Consider the following 23,711-nt stretch of genomic DNA (forward strand, 5'->3'; position numbering starts at 1 on the left):
CGCTGCTTGTCCACTAGCAATTGTTTCTTGTCAGCAATCTTGTGGAAGTATTTGATGGTCAATAAATAAAATATTCAGATTGAGTTTAATGGGCTTACCTCTTCCTGTAATCAGTGAATAGTTACTGTTTCATACCTGATGATAACACACTGGTTCTCTGCATCAATCATCATATTCCTGTACATATTGTCTGTTAGAGCATAAATATGAGGTGGATTTTCATACTGAGCCTGGAAATAAAGAAGAAATTGTTTAAACCAAAGGAGATACATTATATTTAAAACAGATACAATTAACAATGAGCACAATAGAAGGTTTCACTCAGCACACTGCTGTCCTTTATGAAATGAGTATATTTTCTTGAAATTATCAGAGATTGTAATAAAAGAAACTTTTGAAAATTGATTAGCATCAAACTAAATTCTTGCAGCTATTTTCTACAGGACAGGAATTCAAACTAAAATTGGTCACACAGGAGTTGAAAAAAATCTGCTATAACTCAAATGTAACTGAAATATTTTAGTTCAAATGTAAAAGTAGCATAGCACAGAATGAGTCTTCTCTATGCTATTGACCTGTTATTCTGATAATGTATTGTGAACCACAGTCGTTCATACTGCACTAATTATCTAATAGATCTGCTTATCTTCCCTGTCTTGTGAGACCCAATTTGATCTCTGCAGTCATGTCCATTAATAATTCAGTTTTAGTTTAATCCATTGTGAATTTTTCACATGAATTCTCCGGCAGAATGGAGAAAGTTCCTTCTTCACATGGTATATCCAGAGTATCCATTGAAGCTACAATATCCATTTGGAAAAATCAATGGGGGATGACCACTATGTTCTTTACTCACTCTTTGCTTTCCCCTGCTACATATCATAGGTGTCGGTGATGGCTGAACTACTGCTTAACAGATCGCACGTTAAAATATTGGTCATTTTGGAAAAATAAGTTTAAAATGCATTCCTAACACAGCTCCCAATCTCATTCATCCTATCAGGAAGGTCTATTGAATGCAGATTAAGCATCTTGCAGGGAATTAGTCATTCAAGGATGATCCTGCACATGGAGTCATAGAATCATGAAGCTGTACAGCATGGAAGCAGACTCTTCAGACCAACTCGCCCATGCCGACCAGATATCCTAAATTAATCTTGTCCCATTTGGCCCATTTCCTTCTAAACCCTTCGTATTCAAATACCCATCCAGATGCCTTTTAAATGTTACAATTGTAACAGCCTCCATCACTTCCTCTGGCAGCTCATTCCATACACACACTACCTTCTGTGGGAAAAAGTTGCCCCTTAGATCCCTTTTAAATCTTTCCCCTCTCACTTTAAACCTATGCCTTCTAGTTTTGGACTCCCCCACCCTGGGGTAAAGACCTTATCTATTTACCCTATCCATTCCCCTCATGGTTTTATAAACTCCTCAACTCCGATGCTTCAGGAAAAACAGCCCCAGCCTGTTCAGCCTCTCCCTGTAGCTCAAATCCTCCAACTCTGGCAACATCCTTGTAAATCTTTTGTGAACCCTTTCAAGTTTCACAACATCCTTCCTGTATTGGGAGACCAGAGTTGCACACAATGTTCAAAAGTAGCCTAACCAATGTCCTGTACAGCTGTAATATGCCCTTCCAACTCCCATACTCAATGCACTGATCAATAGAGGCAAGCATACCAAATGTCTTCTTTACTATGCTGTCTACCTGTGACTTCACTTTCAAGGTACCATGAATGTGCATTCCAAGGTCTCTTTGTTCAGAAACATGTAGAATGGCAGAAGTCACAGTTAACTTAGGAGCAAGGAGAAGCATGGATAATCTTGAAATGGAAGAAATAAGCCAATGATAATTAGGGAGCATGCATGGAAAGAATTAACATTTTAGGTCAGTGACTTTTCATCAGAACTGGAAGTTAAAGGTATAACAATTTTACGTGAGCGCAGAGCCAGGATAAACAAAGCAGAAATAGAAAGGTTCATGACGTGAAGGAAGATGGGAGAGATTGAATGATGAAAGGAATAATAGTACTAGACTAATGAAGATGACAATAGGACAAGTAAAGTATTTGCATCTTTCCTTAAATAAGGACACCAATACAATGCTCCATATGTTGTCTCACTGATGCCTTTTATAACTAAGGTATAACCTTCTCAATTTTGTATTCATTTCCCTTTACAGTAAATATTTCAAGAAATGTATTGTCACAACAGAAAAAAATACAAAAATAATGTGCACTACTTTTTTCCACTGTTCCACACAGGTAGAGATGAGGGCCTGTTTATTGCTTACATCAATTGTCAATTCACTAACCTCACATAAAAGCAAGTGGGACCATTGATCATGGTGGCCTACCAATCAGGAAATGCCAAGGTGTCAGCCTGAAATCCATTGCTTGTAAGGACTGTTCCACATGGTGATAGCAGAAGATCTGATGTGTGTGATGCAGTGGAAGGTTAGATGGAAGTACTTGCTCCTCTTGTTGGAAGTGATCAATGACCGGTACTGATGTCGTGTGAACTTATCCCTACACGTGACAACCAAAGCCAAGATGCTGTTCTACTATCAGAGACATGAATGGAGCTGAACACCAGGAAATAATTATTAAACAGCTCTATTACTGTGAAAGAGTCACTGATGAACAGATGAACTGATACTAATTGACCATGAAAAATATTCCTTATCTACTAGATCCTGATCATCTGCAGCAATTTTACTGAATTTATCACTTACTGCTTTTTCAACTAGATTTTTAGGTAAGCTTAGCTATTTTGGGTTCTGCTTGCTGTCTTCTTGAGGTTTTACCCTTTATGTCGCCTTCAGTTACTGCTTTAAGTGTCCTCAGTTGCTGGTCCTGGGCCCTTTCTACTTTTCACTTCCTCATTTGACCTTTCTTTGTATTCTTCTCGCCTTCTTGCTAAACCATTGTGGTCTTGGTTTTATCTTCCTTCTTTCTTTAAACAGGAGACTTTTTTTTACTTCAACTAACATATTGGACTTAGTTATTTTAGAATTCTTCTGGCTTTCTAGAGACGGGAACATGTTGGGTTTAAAGACAATGTACAAATGTTGCAACAAAATAGAAAGGTTCAAAATAGAAATGTTGTTGAACTAAACAGCGAAAAACTTTGGTCCACTCCTGATTTGATCATATCACTAATATTGTGATGGCATCAACGTTGTTTCAAATAAAAACATTTAAATAGTTTGATCTCGAACTTACCACGACAGATAATGTAAGATGGCAATTCTACCAAGTATAATCATCTGATTTCCCCTTCTCCCTCCTCACACACATATTAAAATGTTAGCTCACACTTTCACACAAAACTATATATTTCATTTAAAAGTTACTTCTTTTAAAATTAGATGTTTGGTTTTACTTAATGTTAAAATGCAAGTATCCTAACTGATGCATATGGACATGCTGCAGTTAATGAGATACTATCAGCAGTTATCTATACATCCTTGTCTGATGCCAGACCATAAGATATTCCTGATGAAGGGCTTATGCCTGAAACGTCGACTCTCCTGATCCTTGGTTGCTGCCTGACCTGCTGTGCTTTTTCCAGCGCCACACTTTTCGACCCCCATATATTTAGAGGTCAGCGTACTCTGTTCCTGGACTGTGTTGTTCTCAGTCTTGAGACACATTCCACTCTGAATTATCTGTAGAATGTTCCCAAGAATGTCTGTTTTAATGATTGATTTCCAGCATCTGGAGTTGATCTTTGTGGACTATTGCCGATTCTGATATTATCCAGTGAGCCCTTTTGTGACGTTATCAGGCTAAGATTGGATCACGCTTAATTGTTGTCCAACTGCATGTGGATGCTTACAGTTCAGGATTATACTGGGCGATGATGGCATCACCTGTGAAATGACCTAAACTTTTATGCATACAGGGGAGGGATAGAAATAACATTGAAAAGGTGCAAAAACCACTTTTTTCTCAAAAAATAAATAATTCAACCACATGTCAGGCTTTGTTTACAACAGAAATCTTTCAGTTCAACTAAAAACTGCAACTAGCTTGAATGTAGGTACAGATTTGACCACATACAAAATGTTTTTAATTTTACTATGAGTACTTGGGAAAGGTGCTTTGAGAGACAAATTCTTCCACTCACTGACAACATCTGCAAGTAGCCAATGGTACAGGCTTGTGCTGCTGGCATGACATGAATCACAACCACAGACAAGAAAAATGCAACATAGCGGAACACAGTAGATGTACTGCAGGAATGTCAATGTCAGAGTTGCTGGCTAACTCTAGAAGTTTGCACTGGGAAAAGAAGATAGTAAAATTTAACATTTACTTACAGCTCCTTGATAAATTTCAATTTCCCTGTCTGTGAAGTAAGGCATCTGTTTGAAAGGGTTTACTGAGATGAGCACTGAACCGATATATGTCTGAGATACAAGTCAAGGCATTTTACTGTAGTAATGGCTGAGAATTGAGACTGACAGTCTAGAGAAGTTTCACCTGTCTATCGCTGTAACATCAACACCGCCCCACTACTACCTCAGCCATCCCAAGAAAATTGTAACGTTTCTTTGTTGCTCTATAGAAACCCCACTCTCCCCCTGCAAGACATGTTGCAACACTGGGGTTGAACTCTGGGGATTAACCAAAAAAAAAATCAGATTTGGTTTCAATTGGATTTGGAAGAATATCTGCAATCTCTGTGGGCGGCTAGTATAGCAAGCCAAATAGAGGCACACCTGGCCTCCAAAAGGTCGTATATGAACCCATCAGCTGATTCCAGATTAGAGATGTAGTCTGGATCACTAGGTTAGTAATCCACAGACCCCAACTAATGCTGTTGAGGAACAAAACCAGAAATTGGTGGACAAACTCAGCAGGTCTGGCAGCATCTGTGTAAAGGAAACAGAGTTATTGTTTCGAGTTCAGTGACCCTTCTTCAGAACTGATGGTACGTAGGAAAGGCGGTTTTATGCTGAAGTCAAGGGCTAAAGGGAAAAGGAGTGAGAACATAGGCAGAGATGGAGCCCAGAGAGAGAGAGAGAGAGACAGATGACTGGATGAAAGTAAGCAAGTGGGTACATAGAACATAGGACATTACAGCGCAGTACAGGCCCTTCGACCCTTGATGTTGCGCTGACCTGTCATACCAATCTGAAGCCCATCTAACCTACACTATTCCATGTATGTCCATATGCTTGTCCAATGACAACTTAAATGTACCTAAAGTTAGCAAATCTACTACTGTTGCAGGCAAAGCATTCCATACCCTTACTACTCTCTGAGTAAAGAAACTACCTCTGACATCTATCCTATATCTATCACCCCTCAATTTAAAGCTATGCCCCCTCATGCTCGCTGTCACCATACGTGGAAAAAGGCTCTCCCTGTCCACCCTACCTAACCCTCTGATTATCTTACATGTCTCTATTAAGTCAGCTCTCAACCTTCTTCTCTCTAATGAAAACAGCCTCAAGGCCCTCAGCCTTTCCTCGTAAATCCGTCCCTCCATACCAGGCAACATCCTAGTAAATCTCCTCTGCACCCTTTCCAAAGCTTCCACATCCTTTTTATAATGCAGTGACCAGAACTGTACACAATACTCCAAGTGCAGCCGCACCAGAGCTTTGTACAGCTGCAGCATAACCTCATGGTTCCGGAACTTGATCCCTCTATTAATAAAAGCTAAAACACCGTATGCCTTCTTAACAACCCTGTCAACCTGAGTGGCATCTTTCAAGGATCTGTGTACATAGACACCAAGATCTCTCTGCTCATCTACACTACCAAGAATCTTACCATTAGCCCAGTACTTTGCATTCCGGTACTGCAGTTGCTGGGGACTAGAGTCAAGATTAGGGTGGTACTAGAAAAGCAGAGCACATCAGGCAGCATCCGAGGAGCAGGGAAATCGAAGTTTCGGGCAAAAGCCTTCCTGATTAAGGGCTTTTGCCTGAAACATCAATTTTCCTGCTCTTTGGATGCTGCCTGACCTGCTGTGCTTTTTCAGCACCACTCTAATCTTGATAGTAATCAAGACTCAAGGCAAGCTTGAAGAACAGCATCTCATTTTCCAGTTGGGAAGCCTGCGGCCTTCAGCACTCAATATTGAGTGCAATAGTTTTAGAGCCTGAACACTTTCTTCCATGTGCTTTTTCAACTCTCACAACCCTAGGCCCTTTCATGACATGTGCTGCTTTCTGCACAACCAATCTTTTGCACCTACTGTGGTCCTCATGACCAGCTTTTCTTTCTCTTAAGCATTCTGTCATCCATCCCTTTCTCTTGCTGGGCTCTATCTCTGCCAATCTGCTCATTCCTTTCCTCCATCACGTCCTATCTTCAGCATGAACAGATTAGATTAGATTAGATTACTAACAGTGTGGAAACAGGCCCTTCGGCCCAACAAGTCCACACCGACCCTCCGAAGCGCAGATGGTCTCTAGCTGCCATCAGTTAGGGTCACTGGATTCGAAACATTAACACTCAGCTTTCTCTCCACAGATGCAGCCAGAACTACTGAGCTTTTCCAGCAATTTCTGTTTTTGTTTGAGATGTCCAGCATCTGCAGTTCTTTGTTTTATTTTAATGTTGTGAGATTGGGTTTGAATCCCACCATGGCAGATGTTGGGATTTGAAATCAATTTTTAAAAATCTGGAAATGAAAAAGTGCTTCATGGAGGCCATGTAACCATTGTTGATTTTCTTGAAAACCCATCTGGTTCACTAATGTCCCTTAGGGAATGAGACCTGCTCTACTCACCTGGTCTGGCCCTCATATAGCTCTGGGTGCACAGCAATGTTGGTGACTTTTAATTGCACTCTAAAACAATCTAGAGAGCCAATGTGTTCAAGGGAAATTAGTCACGGGCAACAAATACCAGCCTTATCAAATACCATCCCATTCATGAATATAAAAAAAAGTCAGATAAAAGCATGTAACAATAACTCTCCATGTTTTCTACGTCATTGCTTTAAAGAGGCACTTGTTCCTTTAATCATAGACAGAAATGACGGAAAGTTCATTACCAAGCACATCATGTGAAAATGCTTGATGTACGTCTTCAACAGAATCTAGCATACTGAGAGTATTGCGGTTGTGTTAAAGTCACCATTGCATCTGCAAACTTGCCACTTTATTTATATTTCATTTTCCCTGAGGTATGCTCAGAACTGGTAGTAGTATTTATGCCACGGTAGCTAACACAAGTAGTAGTGTATTTCCACAGAATCTACAAACACATACTCTATCACTCTACACTCACACCCACATGCACACACTCACATGCACACTCAATCTATTGCTCCTACATGCACACACATATAAGCTTAGGGGGTGAATTTATTTTTGCAGAATTACGTTTTATTTTGCTCAAAAACCGCATGAATCCACGTAAAACTCTGTAAAGCTATACAGAGGGCTTCTCAGTCTGATTTGGAGATGCCAGTGTTGGACTGGGGTGTACAAAGTTAAAAATCACACAACATCAAGTTATAGTCCAACAGATTTAATTGGAAGGCACACTAGCTTTCAGAGGGCCGCTCCTTCATCAGGTGGTTGCCCCCTGATGAAGGAGCGTCGCTCTGAAAGCTAGTGTGCCTTCTAATTAAACCTGTTGGACTATAACTTGATGTTGTGTGATTTTTAACTTTGTCAGTCTGACATAGCATTGGGACACAGATAGACCTCACACCTATTGTTTAAAAACCTGAGCTATCTTGAGATTTAATTGAAAAGAAGATCTGGGATTTACATATCAAAGAACAGAAACCAGAATATCCCATCATAAAAGATGGAAATTTTAATCTTAGATTATTTACTGTATCACATCTCCATGACACTGGACTCCTTTGGCAGTAAATTCTATGAGCATGACCTTAACCTCCACAACTACCTGATGAAGGAGCGGCACTCCGAAAGTTAGTGCTTCCAAATAAACCTGTTGGACTATAACCTGGTGTTGTGTGATTTTTAACTGTGTCCACAGAATCCAGATGTATCCTGAAAATCAATGTTACAAAGTTTTCGTAAAATTTCCTGAGCATGGTACACTGATTTTAGGTCTTTTGGCTGCAGCTCTCTGTAGGTTTCCAGTTACATTCTTGTTTCTTCTCTACAATTAGTTGCTTCGTTGTCAATGATAGACTACACAACCAGATACAACTAGAAAGTTTTGGCGAAGATGGTCAGCTCTTGCAATATTCTGTTGCAATGTGGAAATTTCCTTGTTGCTCAGTTGGTAGCTCTCTTGCCTGTGAATTCACAAAGTTTTAGGTTTAATTCCCCAAGATTTGAGCACATATATAAAAAAAACTCAATGTTGGCATTCCAGAGCAATACTAAGGGAGTGCTGCACTGTTGCACTTGCTGCCTTTTAGATGAGACCTGAAATTGAGGCGCTGTCTGACTTTTCAAGTGGATGTGAAATATTCCATGTTACTATTTTGAAGTAGAGCAAGAGAGTTATTCCTGGTGGCCTTGCCAGTATGTATTCCTTAATCAACACTTTGGTTAAGCAGATCACTTTGACATTAAACAGGATCCCTCCATTTTGACCCCAACCCCAGCAGAAGAGCTGAAGAGCTCTTCTCTTCCCCAGCAGCTACCATTACTGATAGCACGGCCCGCTCTCTCTCTGGTGCTTTGAAGTATCAGTCTAAAGATAATATGATCAGGTGGTGGAGAGGAGCACTAGCTTCTAACTCAGACAGTGACACGACCAATTAGCCAGACATAGCAGAGTTGCATACGACTTTGTGACTAACTTGTTATGCATTGAGACTCCACTTCCTAAGAGCCAAATAAATAGGATTACAATGACAGCAACATGACTTCTATGTGGCATTATTAGTCATGACAGTACAGACCAAGCCAAAGGAAGAGGAAGCAGTGTTATGCAGAGTGTGAATCTGTTCCGTAAAGAAGAAGTTGCAATGCTTTCCTGTGAATATTGCAACATTTGATGTTGGCACATGAAAAGTAGATATGCTACTTTGTGAACATCTCAGAGTGAACAGAGCGGTGACAATGGCGACTGTATAACTATATCTCTCAGCTGTTGGGAAATGAATGGTAGAAGTTACAGTGACTGCATGCAGTTCTGGATGACTGCTAGGGCTCAAGTCACACCCAATGTGTTGGCTTCCCCGTTTTCCTGTCCCAAATCTAGAAACACATTTATCAATAGGAGATGTGTTGCAATGTTGCTAATGATAAAACTGGGGAATTTTGAAGCACCATGAGAGGGAACTGTAGATTGGTTAGACCAAAGATTAACGCTGTATTTGTTGATGCCACAACTGTAGAGTGTGCACTCCATACACACGCAGGGTTAGTGTCAGCTCAATCAGAGAAATTCTGTCATATCTTTATTCAATCAGATAATCGAGGCCTTCCTCTGGTCAAAGCGCTGGTGTGGAGGAGGCCAGAAGTCCCATCCATGAACAGCTGCCAACCAATCAGGGTCTAGTCGCTGTATTGAACAACAGCCCATCATTGGTGCTGGTTGCAGCAGATCTAGTATTGTCACAGAAAGTCATGCATTTCCAAGTGGTAAGGTGGGTTCAGGGGCAGGTCATGGGAGAGGTATCAGCAGCAAAAGCAGGGGAGAGGCTCTCAGTGGATTTCCTGATGCTGGGTTCCTGGTTAGCCTTTGGTACCCTCATGCAGGCCATTGTCTGCCAATGGGTTAATACCGGTAGCAGTGGGGTCCAGGCCTTAATTGCCCATTTGAGGCCCTCAGTTGGCAGAAGACCATCCAAAGGACTCACACCAGGGGAAGGAGGCAGGAAGGTGGTGGAGTACAAACCCACCATACTCCCCAGTCGATTAAATCCCTGTGATAGGTTTAGTAGCAGGGCAGCATAAGATTCCATCATAACATCAGAGTCTGTAATATCAATGGCAGTGATGTTAAACGGTGCCTTTTAACTCCTACTAAATCAAGTGATGTGTGTATCACTGCTTAGCCCAGCATTTATTGTCTGTTCCTAACTGCCACAGAGAAAATGGCATTGAGCTGCCTTCTTAAACCTCTACAGTCCGTGGGGAATTGGAACACCTACAATATTGCTAGGAAGAGCATTCCAGGATTTTAATCCTGCAACAGTTGAGAAACAGTGACTTGATCCAAGTCAGGCTGGTGAGTGGCTTGAAGGGGAACTTGCAGTTGGTGGGGCTCCCATGCATTTGCTGCTCTGTTCTTCAGGCTGATGACAGGCTTGGAAGGTACTATTGAAGGAGCCATGTGAGTTACTGCAGTGCATCTGATATGTGGTATGCATAGTTGCCACTATGCATCAGTGATGAAGACAGTAAAAAGTGAAGGTGGCGGATTAGATGCTTAGCAAGTAGGATGTTTTGTCATGAATGGTGTGGAGGTTCTTGAGTATTGTTGGAGATGTGGGCAAATGAAAATTATTCTTGACTTGTGCCTTGTAGATGGTGCTCCAGGAGTGTGGAGGTAGAAGGTGAATTACTCACCTCACAATTCCTAGCCTTTGATCTGGTCTCATTGCCACATCATTTATTTGGCTCATCCAGTCAGATTCTAGTCAGTGGTAATTCTCAGAGTTTTGATAGTAGGGAAGGAACCGGAAATAGTGATGTCATTGAACATCAAGGAGCAATGGCTAGATTCTCCCTTGTTTGAAATGGTCATTGACTGACACTTCTGTGGTACAAGTATTACTTGCTACATCCCAAACTTAGATGCTATCCAGGTCTTGCTGCATATGGATACAGACTACTTCAATATCTAGGGAGTTGCAAATGGTGACTGGTGATCACTGTTATCTGCAATTTCCTGGCATTATTCACTTGAGACCTATCAGGCCTAATTTTGAAGGAGTCTTTGCCCTCCAAATCCAATGCATGCACCAAATTTTGCTGCTAAATGGCATCTTGGGAGCCCACTTCCAATTGCCTTGGATCAAATAGTTGAGATAGAAAAGGGATAGGGCAGTGAGCGATGAAAATGGACTTCTTTTCTAAACTAAAACACACAGAATTGATACTTATTTGAACTTGGTGCAAAATATGCGGAAATTGTGCCTGTGTGTGTCTAAGTAAATTAACTTCCTTCTATGTGTTTGACCTCTGAAGGGAGAGGTCCTTTCTCATGCAAGTAGATATAGAATTTCCTCTTTAGGTATTCTATTCTTGTATTTCAGAAAATGAGTGAAAGCTCAACATCCAAATAGTTGACACCTACAGTACTGCCCTGACTGCAAATTGCACATACACACATAAAAATTAAGAGCAGAAGCTTACCCAGCCTCTTGAGTTTGGTCCATCATTCAATAAGATCATGGCTGATCTGATTCCTTCACATTCCCACCTACCCTTGATAACCTTTCATCACCTTGCTTATTAAGGATAACTCCAGCTTTGCCTTAAACATATTCAAAGACTCTGCTTCCACTGCCTTTTGAGAGAGTTCCAAAAACTCATGAGCTTCTGTGAGGAAAAGAAATTCTCCTCATCTCTGTCTTAAATAGGTGATCCCTTATTTTGAAAGAGAGACCCCAAGTGTAGGTTCTTCCACAAAATTAGAATATTGGTCTCTGGTTAATTTTAAAGTACTTTTATATCTCAGAATTGATAAGATTTCTATTCTTAAGAAAACAAAATGATCTCAACAATGAGGTCTAGATCAATTCCCTACACTGACCTACTTAGATATTGAGGGTTAAAATTGTAAGCACCCCCTTCTGGTGCCTTCACCTCTGTCATGGCGTTCTTCTCAATGCACAAATGACAAGAAACTTGGAACATCTATTATTGGATATTGTTAGAAAAGGTCGATCTTCAAGTTGTCAGAATCAGTGGCCTTAAGTATAAATCTGGGGGTGCCACATTGGGATTAATGACCAGGGAAGGGACTGGAGGCTCGAAGAGGGATAAATTGAGGAACTACATGATTCTTGGACCCGCAGTGATATTGATTGTGAAGAATTTTTTTTTTGAAAAAAGTTGCATCATTAATCCAGTTCTCTTCTTCTGTCCTCACTCAAGTTGACAATTTTTAACCTAATTCAACTCATTACTTCTAAAGAGTTTCAAATTGCTACTCTTCTCCATCTGCCCCACCCCCAGTTTCACAGGACTTTCTCCTCCCACTCTCTCAATTTAGGCTGGTATTCTGCCTATTCACTTTCCCCTATTCCAAGAATCTGCTTCCAGCACCTCCCTACTACAGCCATCTTTCTCCTCTCTATCAATCAGCTGCATTGCTCCAATTTGCTTCTTTCCCTGTCTACTTCCGTTCTACTGTGATGAGGGCATTAATCTGGACTGGCTTTTTACTTAGAAGAAAGCATGGACTGCAGATTCTGAGATCAAAGTCGAGACCGTGGTGCTGGAAAAGCACAGCAGATCAGGCAGCATCCGAGGAGCAGGAAAATCAACGTTTTGGGCATAAGCCCTTCATCAGGAATAAGGGGCTTTCCTGATGAAGGGCTTATGACTGAAATGTCGATTCTCCTGCTTTTTGGATGCTGCCTGACCTGGCCTTTTATTTACTTTTTAATCATTTCAAAAAAGAATAAGAAACGTTTCCCGTTTATCTTTTTTCAGTTTGCATCATTGTCACATTGTTACTGCTGTTTACGTTTAAGGCAGGTTTTGGTTTGCTTGACATGGATCTCTTTATATTGCTTTTGTTTTGCAAACCCTACTTTTCAAACGCTATTCTCTTTCCCATTTATTTATTAATTAAAATATGCTTATGATATTCAGCTGCTTCTTGTTGACCTTTCTGACCCACAGTTGCTTTCCTTTATAATGTTGCTTATTGATTTCACCAATCCTCTTTGATGGTTACTCCCAAACTGCTTTGTTGCTTTCAGAATGACTGTTGACCTCTGTGGGTAACAGCATAGAGGAACCCAGTTACAGCCAATGTACAGCAAGTATGTCCGCATTATGCAGTTAAAAGGCACTTAGATCTCGTGATAGGGAAGATTAGCAATTTCTATGGAAGGATCAGCCAAATGGCCTCCTTAAGCTGTATTTATCTTTGTGATCTTCAAGTCTATAAAATGGGATGACATTACCCAGCACTTAGAAAGGCATTGGTTTGTAAAGTACAGATCATGCTGGCCTAATTCAATTGAAGCTTTTGAGAACATCACAGAATATATAAATATAGAGGCTGTGCTGGAAATTATATTTGGGAATCTCCAGAAATCATTAAAAAGCTACCACATTAAAGACTGGTTATGAGGACTGAAGCACATAGTGCAATATCAAAGAGAATTTAGCTACATAAGTAAAGAAGTAGCTAAGCACAAAGCAAGGATCAAGGGTGTTCAAGAGGTTGGCAATTATATTGTGCACAGGCACAGTTGAATTATATCAAATTAATGCACAAGGAAAATTGTGAGGAAGAATACAAGAGATTACAGAGATGCTGATGGGTTAGTGAGTAGATATAGTTTATTGTAGAGAAATATAGAGTTTTACATTTTGCGAAGTTTATTGTACATATCCACGTAAGCACAGGAGGAGACTGTTAGACTCGTCCTGACATATCATTTCAGGCCCTTTTCAGGGATCTGAACCTAATTTGACACAGTTCCTTTTTAATAATATTCAGTGCTGGAACAATTGCTCATTTTAATTTGATATTGACAGAAATGCATTTCAATCCAGACATATCCCAGGATGTGGAGTTAGTTTGCAGATCAATCATGATTTTCAGAGAATGGAGGAACAGGAACCCAATGGCGTAGTCCTATTTCCCGAAATCTTATTGAACTGTTCCTCATAATCTTTTTTTCAATTTGCATCATCTCTCCAGTTGGCTTTTAAGGAAATGTTTGGCTAACTTTGCTATCACTAATGTGGACCTCTCTGTACCTCTTTTGGTCAAATGCCTTATTTTAAAATTTATTTTATTTTCCCATTTAAAATATGATTCTGTTATTCAGCCACTATCTTCTGGGATTTTTGACCCACAATTACTTTTATTCATAATGTAACTTATGAAGTGATTTCGCCAATCTTCTTTGAGTTCTACTTATTCCCTCAGCAACCTCTTGCTTTCAAACAAATGTTGCAAATTTGGTATTCTGATCGTGGCATTGATGACCACTTTTGGAGCAGTTACTAAATCTTGCAAAAATACAGCTGGGAAATGGGAAGCCTTCAGAAATGAGATAACAAGAATCCAGAGAAAGTATATTCCTGTCAGGGTGAAAGGGAAGGCTGGTAGGTATAGGGAATGCTGGATGACTAAAGAAATTGAGGGTTTGGTGCAGAAAAAGAAGGAAGCATATGTCAGGTATAGATAGGATAGATCGAGTGAATCCTTAGAAGAGAATAAAGTAAGTAGGAGTATACTTAAAGGGGAAATCAGGGGGGCAAAACGGGGACATGAGATAACTTTGGCAAATAGAATTAAGGAGAATCCAAAGGGTCTTTACAAATATATTAAGGACAAAAGTGTAACTAGGGAGAGAATAGGGCCCCTCAAAGATCAGCAAGGCGGCCTTTGTGTGGAGCCACAGAAAATGGGGGAGATACTAAATGAATATTTTGCATCAGTATTTACTGTGGAAAAGGATATGGAAGATATAGACTGTAGGGAAATAGATGGTGACATCTTGCAAAATGTCCAGATTACAGAGGAGGAAGTGCTGGACGTCTTGAAACGGTTAAAGGTGGATAAATCGCCAGGACCTGATCAGGTGTACCCGAGAACTCTGTGGGAAGCTAGAGAAGTGATTGCTGGGCCTCTTGCTGAGATATTTGTATCATCGATAGTCACAGGTGAGGTGCCGGAAGACTGGAGGTTGGCAAACGTGGTGCCACTGTTTAAGAAGGGCAGTAAAGACAAGCCAGGGAACTATAGACCTGTGAGCCTGACCTCAGTGGTGGGCAAGTTGTTGGAGGGAATCCTGAGGGACCGGATTTACATGTATTTAGAAAGGCAAGGACCAATTAAGGATAGTCAACATGGCTTTGTGCGTGGGAAATCATGTCTCACAAACTTGATTGAGTTTTTTGAAGTAACAAAGAAGATTGATGAGGGCAGAGCAGTAGATGTAATATATATGGACTTCAGTAAGGCGTTTGACAAGGTTCCCCATGGGAGACTGATTAGCAAGGTTAGATCTCATGGAATACAGGGAGAAGTAGCCATTTGGATACAGAACTAGCTCAAAGGTAGAAGACAGAGGGTGGTGGTGGAGAGTTGTTTTTCAGATTGGAGACCTGTGACCAGTGGAGTGCCACAAGGATCGGTGCTGGGACCTCTACTTTTTGTTATTTACGTAAATGATTTGGATGCGAGCGTAAGAGGTACAGTTAGTAACTTTGCAGATGACACCAAAATTGGAGGTGTAGTGGACAGCAAAGAGGGTTACCTCAGATTACAACAGGATCTGGACCAGATGGGCCAATGGGCTAAGAAGTGGCAGATGGAGTTTGATTCAGATAAATGCGAGGTGCTACATTTTGGGAAAGCAAATCTTAGCAGGACTTATACACTTAATGGTAAGGTCCTAGGGAGAGATCTTGGAGTGCAGGTTCATAGCTCCTTGAAAGTGGATAGGATAGTGAAGAAGGCATTTGGTATGCTTTCCTTTATTGGTCAGAGTATTGAGTACAGGAGTTGGGAGGTCATGTTGCGGCTGTACAGGACATTGCTTAGGCCACTGTTGGAATATTGCATGCAATTCTGGTCTCTTTCCTATCGGAAAGATGTTGTAAAACTTGAAAGGGTTCAGAAAAGATTTACAAGGATGTTGCTCGGGTTGGAGGATCTGAGCTACAGGGAGAGGCCGAACAGGCTGGGGCTGTTTTCCCTGGAGCGTTGGAGGCTGAGGGGTGACCGTCTAGAGGTTTACAAAATTATGAGGGGCTTGGATAGGATAAATAGACAAAGTCTTTTCCTTGGGGTCTGGGAGTCCAGAACTAGAGGGCATAGGTTTAGGGTGAGAGGGGAAAGATATAAAAGAGACCTAAGGGGCAACGTTTTCACGCAGAGGGTGGTACGTGTATGGAATGAGCTACCAGAGGATGTGGTGGAGGGTGGTACAATTGCAACAGTTAAGAGGCATTTGGATGGGTATATGAATAGGAAGGTTTGGAGGGATATGGGCTGGGTGCTGGCAGGTGGGACAAGATTGGGTTGGGATATCTGGTTGGCATGGACAGGTTGGACCAAAGGGTCTGCATCTGTGCTGTACATCTCTATGACTCTATGACTTTACTCAGAGAGTAGTAAGGGTATGGAATGCTTTACCTGCAAAGGTAGTAGATTTACCAACTTTAAGTACATTTAAGTCGTCATTGGACAAGCATATGGACATACATGGAATAGTGTAGGTTAGATGGGCTTCAGATTGGTACGACAGGTCGGCGCAACATCGAGGCCAAAGGGCCTGTACTGCGCGGTAATGTTCTATGTTCTATAAATACTGTTGAACAAGCCTAAAGCACATATGTTGTCAAAATGTAGTTAAATGCACAACTCCCTTTCTATGTCTACTTTGTCAATGACCTTAATTAGATCTCCTCCCATTCTTCTGGACTCCAGAGAGTTTAAGAAGAAAAACAATCCATAAAACTGAAGCAAATGAGAAAATGCAAAAGCATTAACTGTACTTTATAACTAAGAGAAGTGGAAGCCTGAAATTCACATAAATTCAAATCAGGTTGTGTTCAATTTTCTGATTCGGAGATGCCGGTGTTGGACTGGGGTGTACAATGTTAAAAATCAGACAACACCAGGTCATAGTCCAACAGGTTTAATTGGAAGCATTAGCTTTTGGAGCGCTGCTTCTTCATCAGGGGGCTGACAAATGTGCTTGTGTGCTTCCAATTATACCTGTTGGACTATAACCTGGTGTTGTGTGATTTTTAACTTCAATTTTCTGTAAAGTCTAAATCATGCCTTTTTAACAATTTTTCCCTTTTGCCCTCTTGTGCCAGTTTGATAATGCCAACAGACCTCTGTTACCTCACTCTATATATTTTATGTTCAAGTGGTGACGTGCAGTCAAACCATAAGAGGAGTCACCACTGAGCTCATTGCTGTCTATGCCAATCATTGTCATCCATATCTTCCAACATCAATTCACTGGTGAAATGCTTTTTTTCCCCGCTTTTTCAGCCTGGAACAGAGAGCCACAAAATTGATAAATTTGAAGAGATTAGCTAACTCAATACGGAACATGATGCGGAAAGTCAGGAGGCATGGGATAGAGGGAAATTTGGCCAATTGGATAGAAAACTGGCTAACCGGTCGAAGTCAGAGAGTGGTGGTAGATGGTAAATATTCAGCCTGGAGCCCAGTTACAAGTGGAGTTCCACAGGGATCAGTTCTGGGTCCTCTGCTGTTTGTAATTTTTATTAATGACTTGGATGAGGGAGTCGAAGGGTGGGTCAGTAAATTTGCAGATGATACGAAAATAGGTGGAGTTGTGGACAGTGAGGAGGGCATTTGTCGTTTGCAAAGATATGATGCAGAGCTGGGCTGAGGAGTGGCAGATGGAGTTCAACCCTGCCAAGTGTGAGGTTGTCCATTTTGGAAGAACAAATAAGAATGTGGAATACAGGGTTAATGGTAGGGTTCTTAGTCAGGTGGAGGAACAGAGGGATCTTGGGGTCTATGTACATAGATCTTTGAAAGTTGCCACTCAGGTGGATAGAGTTTGTAAGAAGGCCTATGGTGTATTATCGTTCATTAGCAAAGGGATTGAATTCAAGAGTCGTGAAGTGATGTTGCAGCTGTACAGGACTTTGGTTAGGCCACATTTGGAGTACTGTGTGCAGTTCTGGTCGCCTCACTTTAGGAAAGATGTGGAAGCTTTGGAGAAGGTGCAGAGAAGATTTACCAGGATGTTGCCTGGAATGGAGAATAGGTCGTACGAGGATAGGTTGAGAGTTCTCGGCCTTTTCTCGTTGGAACGGCGAAGGATGAGGGGTGACTTGATAGAGGTTTATAAGATGATCAGAGGAATAGATAGAGTAGACAGTCAGAAACTTTTTCCCCGGGTACAACAGAGTGTTACAAGGGGACATAAATTTAAGGTGAAGGGTGGAAGGTATAGGGGAGATGTCAGGGGTGGGTTCTTTACCCAGAGAGTGGTGGGGGCATGGAATGTGCTGCCCGTGGGAGTGGTAGAGTCAGAATCATTGGCGACCTTTAAGCGGCATTTGGATAGGTACATGGATGGGTGCTTAATCTAGGATAGAAGTTCGGCACAACATCGTGGGCCGAAGGGCCTGTTCTGTGCTGTATTGTTCTATGCTCTATGTTCTATGTTCTATTATTGGCTTTGGAAATTTTCATCGGCTGTACTAGTTTCTCATGCATTTACCACCTGAGCAATCTGTGGGCATCTATTAAATCAAGTTAACAAATAATTCTGGAAGAGTGTCTGAAAACAAAATTAAAGGAGGCAAAAACTTTAGAAGGATTTAAATGTACAAAGTAAAATGTCATTTGCTGGCACTATTGACAAAGTATAACTTCAGACCCTGTCAACGCGGCCTGAATCAGGCAATTTGATTCAATCAGTTTAGATGTGATAATGTTGCAGAGATATCTTGCTGACTTAAAGAAGAACAGTTGGAAACACTGTAATGTGAAAACGTCAAAATATGTGGTAAGTTATTGTAAATTGACATGAGTAAGAGTGGAATGATGCCTTCAAGATCTATTTGAGGGAAGAGCTCTGATTATTCAATGATGAGGGAAAATAAGTGATGATGATAACTAATAATCATATGCAATAATTCATGTTCTGAATACATATTGCTGTTCTTAAGTAATTTGCAGTTTGGCCATTTTTTTGCTCAAGGTTACTTCTTGTTTCAGGCTTAAGATTTCCTGTAATTTGCAGAACTACATTTTCTTGACTCATGGTGGGACATCTGGATGCTTACGAAAAACAGGAACATTTGGGCTTGGAGTGAGTTTCTGAACTCACCATTTAACTTTAATGCAATATATTGTTCAAAATCATCATAATATAATATAATATTTTAGCTTTCTTTTGTAGATGGTCTTACTTCACAGCGATGGTGTAACGGTACCACAACAAGTGCTCAATGGAGAAATAAAAGTGATCAACCTTTAGCAAAAAAAAACGTCTGGGCTGAGTCATAGCCTGAGTAGATAAATGATGAATTCATTCCAAATTTTTTTTATTATTTGACCATTATGATTTGACAGTCCCCAGTGAAAAATTAACTTGGTCACTATACAAGCAGACCATTGGCTTGAGGAAAAACTTTTTTGATCATGTCATAGTTAGAAGCTGGTACAGTTGTGGGTCCACATTCAGTAGAAGCCTTCAAAAGAAAACTGGAAATTACTCACAGGTGAAAAGTTGTAAGGACCCAGGGAAAGAGCAATGACTAGCACTAAATGGATCCTGGTAGGCTGAGTATTTGTTGCTTGTCATTATTGCTGTGGAGAAAGTGGCTTCCTGAATAAGCAGAGATTTGACAGGGCATTTCACACAGTAGTTAAGGATCTGTGGGTTTTCCTGGATTCCATGAGTCTAAAGTCACAAATAGGTCAGACAAGGTAAGAATGGCAGATTTCCTTCCTTCAAGGGGATTAGTGAATCAAATAAGTTTATAATAATCCAGTAGTTAATAATCAACATTACTAAAGGCAGAATATTAGAGGGAGTGGGGACAGGCAACTGGAAGAAAAGTCAACACTTAATAAGCAGGCCCAGAATCTGCTTGCTCCTTGGCCATAAAATGATGTGGGCAGACAAACTGAAGCAGATTGTGACCTCCCTGCCTCACTGACAGGAAGTCACACTTTACGGAGTGAGATGAGTCAGGAGGCTCTCACAACATATTTTATGTGACCCACACATACCCACCCACACCCAGCATCTTCATAAACATATTCATGGGGAATGTTACATTGAGCCCTAGGTTTTTATTCCAGATTCATTTTATTAAACTGAGATTAAATTCTCTGTTGGATGTGGAACGACTTTAAACGCATGTCTCCAGATGTTTGCTAGTGCTGTAACATAACCATGAAAGAGCAGGTAGAGATTTGCTGGATCTTGAGTTCTACTATTTTAAAATTCTACAATTCTATGAAGATTAGTTAACTGTGTAAAGTACTGGAGGGAAACCACTTCCCAACAAGAAATAGGAACAGGAGCAAACAGGACATGTGCATAAACCTGTTTCATAATTAATTAAAGCATTATACCAAAACATTTCTGTTTATCACTGTATACCTTGATTTCCTGCAAGTCCAATTATAGGAATGAGGAATATAGCACAGACCATTGAGCCCCTCAGATCTGCTCCACCACTCTAGATTATGGCTGATCATCTAACTCAATGGTTTATTCCCATATTTCTTCATTTCATTAAGAACTACCAAATCTATCAATCTTTGCTTTGGATTTACTCAATGACTGAGCTTCCACAGCCATCTGGCGTAGAGAATTTCAAAGATTCACTCTCTTCTGATTGAAGAAGTTCCTCATCTTAGTTTTAAATGTTTTGCCTTTAATTTTGTTACTGGGTTCTAGATCTCCACAGCCATGGGAAACATACTTTCTGCATCTACTCTGTATCCATCTCAGGATTTTGTACATTTCTATAGGATTGCCTGTCATTCTTCTAAACCCCTGAGAATAAAGCCCAGTATATTCATATGAGAATCCCACCAGCCCAGGAACTTTTGTGACATTACCTCTATAACAACTGTATCCTTCTATAGGCAAGGAGATCAGAACTACACACAGTACTCCAAATGTGTCGTCTCATCAGTGTTCTAGACAATTGATGAAAGACTTCTTTGCTCCTGTATTGAAATCCTCCTGCAATAAAGGCTAACGTACTGCTTGATTCCTGAAATGCCAGGATTAAAAATATGGAACAATGGAGCGTCTACAGTATTCTTGGGCAGAGAATTTCATGGATGCACAACACTGTGAGTGAAGATAAAGATTCCCCACCTCAGTCCTAAATGGCTGGCCTCTTATAATGAGTTGCACAAGGAAACTCGCTGGCCTCATGGAGGGGCTGAATCTTACCAGATATTGGCTAAGTGTCTCATTTGTGAGTTTCAAGGAGGATTTTCCTCCATGAGGTTTAGCGAGATTTCTTGTGCAACTGTCCCAAACTAATCTCATTAATCATGCACCTCACCCCTATAGCAACCCCAGGCTTTGACACCATCCATGTTTGATTGGAGTTGACTTGATTTGATTTATTGTTGACACATGCACTTGAGTCCAGTGAAACGTTTGTGTGTAGTACAGGCAGATCATAACATACAAGAACATGTAGATCATAGGATGTTTCGACAGAGTGAGGTATGCAAGGTTATGGCTGCACAGGAGGTGCACTAAAGCAAGATCAACATTAGATTTGAAATTAGAGAGGTCCATTCAGAAGTCAAATAACAGTGGGGAAGGAGCTGTTTTTGAACCTTTGGTACATGTGTTTAAGCTTTTGTATCTTCTGCCTGATGAAAGAGAGTATAACCGAGATGGGAGGGATCTTTGATGATGTTGGCTGCCTTTCTGTGGCAACAAGATGTGTAGATAGAGTAAATGGATGGGAGGTTGGCTTGCGTGATGGACTATACTGTGTTTACAACTCTGAGGTTTCCTACGGTCCTGGGCAGAGCAGTGGCTATACCAAGCCATGATGCATCCGGATAGAATACTTTTGATAGTGCACCTGTAACATTTGGTGAGATTCCTTATGGACATGCCAAATTTCCTTAGCCTCCTGAGGAAGAAGAGGTGTTGTGCCTTCTTGATTGTCGCAGCTACGTGGGAGGGCCAGGACAGATTGTTAGTTATTGTCATTCCTGGGAACTTGATGCTCTCGACCATGTACATCTGGTCTGGTGCTGGTTGTCCTTCACTGTGCATGCTGTAGGATAGCTATCATAGACCCCAAGGCAAAAAGGTGGCATGGCTGACACTTTATTGTACATATTCCAACAGCTATCACCTTTTAAACACCAAACCTTAGTCCTTGGTCACAGCCTACATTGAATTGAATTGATTTGAATTGAATTGAATTTATTGTCATGTGTACCGAGGTACAGTGAAAAGCTTTGTCTTAGGAGCAATGCAGGCAGATAACAGAGTTATGTAGCATAGATAAGTAAATAATAGTTAACATTGGCAAAAACAAAAACACAGGTACAGGCTAATGTTAAGCAAATGTAATCCATTCAGTACTCTAATAACAATAGGGTAGAAATGGTTTCTAAACTGGCTGGTGCGTGTGTTCAGGCTTCTGTACCTTCTCCCCGATGGTAGAAGTTGGAGAAAAACATTGCGAAGGTGGAATGGATCTTTGAGAATGCCCACAGCTTTTTCTTGACAATGGGCCTGGTAGATTGATTCTATAGAGGGAGGGTTGGCCTTTGTGATTGTCCAGGCTGAGTCTACCATTCTCTATAACTGTCTCTGATCTTGAATGGTACAGTTGCCATACCAGGTAGTGACATGTCCAGACAGAATGCTCTCGATGGCGCACCTATCAAAGTTGGCAAGGGAATATTCGCCATCCTGCCAAATTTCCTCAGCTGCCTGAAGAAGAAGAGACATTGTTGGGCCTTTGTAAGCAGTGTGTCCACATGAAGAGTCCAAGAAAGCTTGTTGTGAATGACCACTCCCAGGAACTTGACGCTCTCTACTTGTTCCACTTCTGTGCTGTTAATGTGTAGGGGGGTCATGAGTAACATCCTGCTGAAAGTCAACAATGAGTTCCGTGGTTTTTCCAACATTGAGAGTTAGGTTGTTCTCAGTGCACATTTTTTCCAGATCTTCCACCTCCCATCTGTAGTCTGTTTAGTTGCCATCTGAGATTTGACCGACTATAGTGGTGTCATCAGTGAACTTGTAAATGGCATTAGTCTGGTATTTGGCCACGTGGTCATGGGTATACAGTGAGTACAGTAGGGGACCAAGTACGCACCCCTGGGGGGCTCCAGTGTTGAGTGTTCGTGAGGATGAAATGTTGACCCCAATCTTCACTGACCATGGCCTGTGGGTCAGGAAACTGAGGATCTAGTTGCAGGGCTTAGTCTAAGATCACTCAGTTTAGTAATCAGTCTCAAGGGGATAATAGTATTGAAGACTGAACTGTAGTCAGTGAGTAGGATTCTTATGTAGCTGTTCTTGGTGTCAAGATGTTCGAGGGAGGAGTGAAGGGCAAATAATATAGCATCTGATGTGGATCTGTTGGTCCGATAGGCAAAATGGAGTGGGTCAAGAGTAGTGGGGAGGTTGGAGTTGATTAATGCCATGACCAACCTTTCAAAGCACTTCATGACCACTGAAGTTAGGACGACGGGACGGTAGTCATTGAGACATGCTGCATGAGCTTTCTTAGGCACAGGGATGATGTTGGCCCCCTTGAAACAGGCAGGGACAGTAACCTGCTGCAGGGAGAGGTTGAAGATGTCCGAGAAGACCTCTGCCAGTCGATCAGCGCATGCTCTGAGTGCATGGCCTGGTACTCCGTCTGGTCCCATCACCTTCCTCGGATTCACATGAAGGAAAACTGATCAGTGACTGTTGGGATAGGTTCGTCAGGACTTGTCGGAATAGGTGTTACCTCTCTGCCGAAATTCTGTTCAAAGCTAGCATAGAAGGCATTGAGATGATCTGGGAGGTATATGTCATCGTCTGCTATCTTGCACGGTCTCTTTTTAGAACCTGTGGTGTCATTCAGTCCTTGCCATAGTCACTGGGTGT

General features: G+C 41.2%; 1 protein-coding gene across 3 annotated transcripts in view; it reads right to left on the minus strand.

Annotated features, from left to right (window-relative positions):
• myo1f (myosin IF) overlaps positions 1 to 23,711 on the minus strand; it is a 152,191-nt gene that overhangs the window by 83,766 nt on the left and 44,714 nt on the right. Inside the window, exons 4-5 of one of the 3 annotated variants that reach the window (XM_072594021.1) lie at positions 4,328 to 4,417; positions 136 to 230 (exon numbers count right to left, since the gene is read on the minus strand). In XM_072594021.1, the coding sequence (XP_072450122.1) occupies positions 136 to 230; positions 4,328 to 4,417 (185 nt within the window). Of the gene's footprint in view, positions 1 to 135; positions 231 to 4,327; positions 4,418 to 11,262; positions 11,336 to 23,711 lie in introns of those variants that run through there. The other 2 variants (XM_072594022.1, XM_072594023.1) reach the window with 2 other exon arrangements.

The sequence above is a fragment of the Chiloscyllium punctatum genome, chromosome 24 (genome assembly GCF_047496795.1).
Source record: "Chiloscyllium punctatum isolate Juve2018m chromosome 24, sChiPun1.3, whole genome shotgun sequence".
Classification (NCBI taxonomy): Eukaryota; Metazoa; Chordata; class Chondrichthyes; order Orectolobiformes; family Hemiscylliidae; genus Chiloscyllium; species Chiloscyllium punctatum.